The 6,348-nt window shown below is 40.5% G+C and overlaps 1 protein-coding gene across 5 annotated transcripts in view; it reads right to left on the minus strand.

Annotated features, from left to right (window-relative positions):
- fhod1 (formin homology 2 domain containing 1) overlaps positions 1-5,869 on the minus strand; it is a 35,529-nt gene extending 29,660 nt beyond the window's left edge. For all 5 annotated transcript variants that reach the window (XM_080492788.1, XM_080492789.1, XM_080492786.1 and 2 more), the window contains exon 1: positions 5,632-5,869. In XM_080492788.1, the coding sequence (XP_080348914.1) occupies positions 5,632-5,796 (165 nt within the window). In that variant the 5' untranslated portion in view covers positions 5,797-5,869. The remainder of the gene's footprint in view (positions 1-5,631) is intronic.
- Positions 5,870-6,348: the final 479 nt, after the last annotated feature.

Genomic DNA, 6,348 nt, shown 5'->3' on the forward strand with positions numbered 1-6,348 from the left:
ACATAACACACTATAACACACTCCTCCAATGGTACCACACAACATAACAACTGTAAAGGCCACCATAAGAACAAGAAGAGAGTTCAGCAGTGCCGGTTCTGCTGAACAAAATGACCTCATTTCCTTCTTCCGCCTCCTTCTGGCTGAACAGATTAGTTTGGGCTGTTCCAACCGTCCTGGCTGAACTGTGTAGGAGCTGCTCTGCTGAAACTGCTGCTCTGCCGTGTGCTGCTCATGTGTGTTCCAGCTCGCTAATGACTATCAGTCATATATTAATCATATTTAGCTTGTAACATCTCCACTGTACGAGCCCCACAGCTCTTTCACATGTCGGAGGGCGGAGTTACGTGATGCACCTGAACGCATCACTGAGCTCCTGCAGTTAGAACCAGACCAACATGGCGGCTCGGACACAAACTCTCTCTTATTACTGGAACAGTTCAGCCAAATGTATTTCTGAAAACACTGGAGGACAGAAATAAACTGTGCAGTTGAAAAGTTAAAACAACGCTTCACAGACGTGTGGCTGCTGTGAGGGGGCGTGGCCTGCTGTGAGGGGGCGTGGCCTGTGAGTTCAACAGCTTCTTATCGGAGTATGAACAGTCCTGCCAAAAAAGCAGCTGGCTGACGTCACTGCTGAATTTTCTTCTTGTTCTTATGGCTTCAAAAAGGGAGGATGAAGGGGCCTTAACACAGAACGTAACACACTGTAACACACAACGTAAAGAGTGCTGTCAAAAACATGTTAATTTAATCCACTGATTTGAAACGTTTAATTCGCCAAATTTTTTTAACGTAATTAACGCAGTTTTGTTTACTTCCGTTTTTTTTTAACTCGCTTAACTGAAGCAGCGGCATGTGCAGCTTCTCTGGGCGCAGCACCGTGACTACAGAGCAGCACCCAGCAATACCCAGTGGATTAATATGAAGGCAGAAAGTTTCACTTTAAAAAGTTCCCTGACGGCTGATTGAGAAAGTGAAAGTCATTAGTTTTACTTTGTAAAGTTGAATTTAATGACCACAGAAGTGATTCTGCAGCAGAACAGCAGGTTGCCATGTTGGCTGACCAGGAGCCACCAAACTGCTAAAGCTGGAAGAAATACTGGTAAAATATTGATTTATCCTCTTTCTCTCTTTCCCTGGCTCTCCTGTACACTGTGTGTGTGTGTGTGTGTGTGTGTGTGTGTGTGTGTGTGTGTGTGTGTGTGTGTGTGTGTGTGTGTGTGTGTGTGTGTGTGTGTGTGTGTGCGCGTGCGTATATCACAGTATATTATTGCCACTTTGTTCGTGTAATAAGTTCAAAACATTATTTCTGATGTTTATTAATTAATTAATCAATGTTTTTACTATTTTGCTAATCTTGGCGAGAAACAGTTTCATGCAAAGCTAAAAGGACGTTATATAAAGTCTTTGAATTTAAATATAGACTCTGTGTTGAGTCGACATTAATTCCGTGGTTTTCCCTGAATAAATATCCATTACAAGTTTCAGTCTTCAGTAGAAGAACAATGTCATTAATCGCAATTAATTACAGAAAATTGTGCAGTTAATTAGTCTTTTTTTTTAATCGATTGAAAGCACCGAATGTAACACACACTTTAACACACTCCTTCAACTGTAACACAACATAACACACTGTAACACACTCCAACTGTAACACACAACGGGACACACTATAACCCACTCCCTCATCTGTAACACACAACATAACACACTCCTTCAACTGTAACACACAACGGAACACACTGTAACACACTCCTCCAACTGTAACACACAACGGAACACACTGTAACACACTCCTCCAACTGTAACACAACATAACACACAGTGTAGCACACTCTTTTAACTGTAACACACAACATAGTGCTGTAGATTGTGTTGAACATTTTGGAGTGTGTGTGTGTGTGTGTGTGTGTGTGTGTGTGTGTGTGTGTGTGTGTGTGTGTGTGTGTGTGTGTGTGTGTGTGTGTGTGTGTGTGTGTGTGTGTGTGTGTGTGTGTGTGTGTGTGTGTGTGTGTGTGTGTGTGAGTGATACAATGGGTGTAAACACATTCTGTTGTCATAACAAACAAAACCAACCAAACTTGATGGGCTGACGAGTCTAAATCTGTGTCTCTATGTAGATCTGTGTGTGTGTATATATATATATATATATATATATATATATATATATATATATCCGATATATAAATATCTCCGAGTCCTCCACCTCACTGTGGTTTTCTGTGCTGCCTCCTGCTGAGTATGCACATCCTGCAGGCGCCTCCTTTGCAGCAGGAGGCGCAAGAAGAAAGGAGGAGTCCTGACACAGCATGCGTCACTGTCTGGTAAGAAGCTGGAAGCAGTCGGACCTGCACCACCACATTCCTCTGCTGGAGCTCAGATGCTCCCTGTCAGAAGGAGCAGCAGGAACAGGAGGAGCAACAGGAGGAGCAGCAGGAGGAGGAGAGCATGTAGTCATCTTCAACACAAGTGGAAGGAAACGCTGAGGGAGTCGTTATCAACACATCCAACCTTATCTCCTGTTTACAGGCCCCGCCCACTTCCTCAGTCTGCAGAAGTAGCAGGAGGCGGAGAGGGAGGATGAGCAGGAGCTGCTGCAGGAGGAGCAGGAGCTGCTGCAGGAGGAGCAGCAGCTGCTGCAGGAGGAGCAGGAGCTGCTGCAGGAGGAGCAGCAGCTGCTGCAGGAGGAGCAGGAGCTGCTGCAGGAGGAGCAGCAGCCTTGGGCCCTGTGGCATGCTGGGAACAATCAGCGAGTCCATGTGGAATGTGATGTGGGACTGATGCTGCCGATTACAGCAGCGTTGGAACGCCTCGCAGCAAGGACACAAACAGAAAACCCCGGGTTTGAACCCTGCACCCTGCCGGCAGGCCCCTCTACCTCTATAGCCCTCTGCTCCTCTGCCCATCTGGCCCTCTATCCCTCTGGCCCTGCGGTTGAGCCTCACTGAGCATGCTTGCTGCTTTCACTTCCTGTTGGAAAAGAGGACTGTGCGGTGACAGTCTCCATGGCAACCAGTTGAACGCTTTTCAGAATGAGTGAAGATCTAGAAGCTCCTCTGAGTCAGATACTTCAACAAAATTCAGAGGCGAAGGTTTTAGAAACTTTCTGTGTGTGTGTGTGTGTGTGTGTGTGTGTGTGTGTGTGTGTGTGTGTGTGTGTGTGTGTGTGTGTGTGTGTGTGTGTGTGTGTGTGTGTGTGTGTGTGTGTGTGTGTGTGTGTGTGTGTGTGTTCTCCCAGATGTTTCTCTAAAGATCAGATCCACTTTTAGCACGATCGTTTTAATATTCTGGAAAAATCTTTCTTCTCTCATCAGCAGTTAAAGTTAAAGTTAAAGTTTCAGACAGTTTGAGTTTCAGAACTTCTTCATCCTGCATTGAAGACATTTAAACAAACTTTCAGTCGTCACACAAACAAACGCTAAATTAAAGGGAAACAACTGAACCGCTGTTTAGTTTGAGCGACATAATGAGAAGTGAAAGGAGGATTCCTCCCAGTGATGGTGGAACCTCCGTCCCAGCCTCCTTTACAAACCGTGTCACTTTAACGAGGAGGAGCGCTCATTACAGAGCATTCAGCTGATTACACGTGCTAATTTCTGCGTGACACGCACACTGTTGCGATGTTTTACAGGTACGATAAGAGGAGGTGTGCCCGCTCTCTCTTTTAACCCTTTCATCTCTCCTGCACGCGCTCCAACACACCACGAACCGACCAATCAGCTGTTTTCTCCACTGACTCTGGTGCGTCATGATGGAGCTCGGTGAACAACGATCCCCCGTTCAGCTCCGCTAGTTACATTTAGTTAGAATAAGTTAGAGATATAGTTTAATATAAGTTAGAGATACTTTAATAGAAGTTAGAGATCATTAGAATAATTTAGAGATAAAGTTTAATAGAAGTTAGAGATAAAGTTTAATAGAAGTTAGAGATAGTTTAATAGAAGTTAGAGATATAGTTTAATAGAAGTTAGAGATAGTTTAATAGAAGTTAGAGATAAAGTTTAATAGAAGTTAGAGATAGTTTAATAGAAGTTAGAGATATAGTTTAATAGAAGTTAGAGATAAAGATTAAGTTAGAGATAAAGTTTAATAGACGTTAGAGATAAAGATTAATAGAAGATAGAGCTAAAGATTGATAGAAGTTAGAGATATAGTTAATAGAAGATAGAGATATAGTTAATAGAAGATAGAGCGTTTAATAGAAGATGGAGACATAATTTAATAAAAGTTAGAGTTATAGTTAATAGAAGTTATAAGTAGTTTAATAGAAATTAGAGATAATTAGAATAAGTTAGAGATAAAGTTTAATAGAAGTTAGATATAGGTTAATAGAAGTTAGAGATATTTTAATAGAAGTTAGAGATATAGGTTAATAGAAGTTAGAGATATTTTAATAGAAGTTAGAGATATAGGTTAATAGAAGTTAGAGATCAGTAGAATAAGTTAGAGATAGTTTAATAGAAGATAGAGATAGTTTAATAGAAGATAGAGATATAGTTTCATCGAAGTTGTAGATAAAGTTTATTAATAGTTAGAGATATAGTTAATAGAAGTTATAAATAGTTTAATAGTTAGAACAAGTTAGAAATGATTTAATAGAAGTTAGAGATATACTTTAATAGAAGTTGGAGATAGTTTAATAGAAGTTAGATATAGTTCAATAGAAGTTAAGATAGTTTAATAGAAGTTAGAGATAGTTTAATAGACGTTAGAGATAAAGTTTAATAGAAGTTAGAGATATAGTTAATAGAAGATAGAGATATAGTTAATAGAAGATAGAGGGTTTAATAGAAGATGAGACATAATTTAATAAAAGTTAGAGATATAGTTAATAGAAGTTATAAATAGTTTAATAGAAGTTAGAGATCATTAGAATAAGTTAGAGATAAAGTTTAATATAAGTTAGAGATATTTTAATAGAAGTTAGAGATATAGGTTAAAAGAAGTTAGAGATATAGGTTAATAGAAGTTAGAGATATAGGTTAATAGAAGTTAGAGATATAGGTTAAAAGAAGTTAGAGGTAATTAGATTAAGTTAGAGATAGTTTAATAGAAGTTAGAGATATAGGTTAATAGAAGTTAGAGATATAGGTTAATAGAAGTTAGAGATCAGTAGAATAAGTTAGAGATAAAGTTTAATAGAAGAGAGAGATATTTTAATAGAAGTTAGAGATATAGTTAATATAAGATAGAGATATAGTTTAATCGAAGTTGGAGATAAAGTTTATTAAATGTTAGAGATATAGTTAATAGAAGTTCTAAATAGTTTAATAGTTAGAACAAGTTAGAAATTATTTAATAGAAGTTAGAGATATACTTTAATAGAAGTTAAGATAGTTTAATAGACGCTGGAGAGAGAGTTTAATAGAAGTTAGAGATATAGTTAATAGAAGTTAAGATAGTTTAATAGAAGTTAGAGATTATTTAATAGAAGTTAAGATAGTTTAATAGAAGTTAGAGATTATTTAATAGAAGTTAAGATAGTTTAATAGAAGTTAACGATAGTTGGAGACAGTTTAAATCCTTTCCTCCGATTCTTTTCCATCCGACTCGGTGTCAAGTTACCGGGAAGGAGGAAGTCAGTGCGGTTAGTGCCCGGTTCGGTCAGTACCCGGTGAGCGGACCCACCTTGAGCGGAGCCTCCAGTAGCGAGTGGATCCGGACGATCTGCTCGCTCAGCGGGACGCTCTCCTCCAGGCTGACCGTCGGGGGTCTGCGGGGTTCGGGGAAGTTGGTGCAGATGAACGGGTCCGAGTCCTCCAGGAACTGGACCCGGCAGATGATGGAGTCCATGGCCCGCGGAGAACCGGGAGAGAACCGGGGGAGAACCGGGGGAGAACCGGCGAAAAATGTGCGTCCTGCGTCCTGCGCCTTGGGGACGTATGACTGAGGCACAGATCCGAGGACCGGAGGCACGGAGCCGGGGCCCGCCTCCCTGCCTTTCAAAATAAAACCTCAGAGGACCTTTCACACTAACACTTCATTAGAAAGATACGAGTTCTGGTTCCCCAAGACCCGGTTCTCTCTGGACTCGGTTCCCCCAAGACCTGACCAAGGAAGCATAAAGCTCGATTAATGCTGAATTGTTGTAATCTACTTGTAGATTGACACGGGTTACTTGTAGATTAGTGCTGGTTACATGTGGATTAAGGCTGGTTACCTGTAGATTGACACTGGTTACATGTGGATTAAGGCTGGTTACTTGTAGATTGAAGCTGGTGACTTGTAGATTGACACTGGTTACTTGTAGATTATGGCTGGCTACTTGTAGATTGACACTGGTTACTTTTAGATTAAGGCTGGTTACTTGTTGATTGAAGCTGGTTACATGTAGATTAATGCTAG

Source organism: Lipophrys pholis (genome assembly GCF_963383615.2).
Source record: "Lipophrys pholis genome assembly, chromosome: 2".
NCBI classification, from domain to species: domain Eukaryota; kingdom Metazoa; phylum Chordata; class Actinopteri; order Blenniiformes; family Blenniidae; genus Lipophrys; species Lipophrys pholis.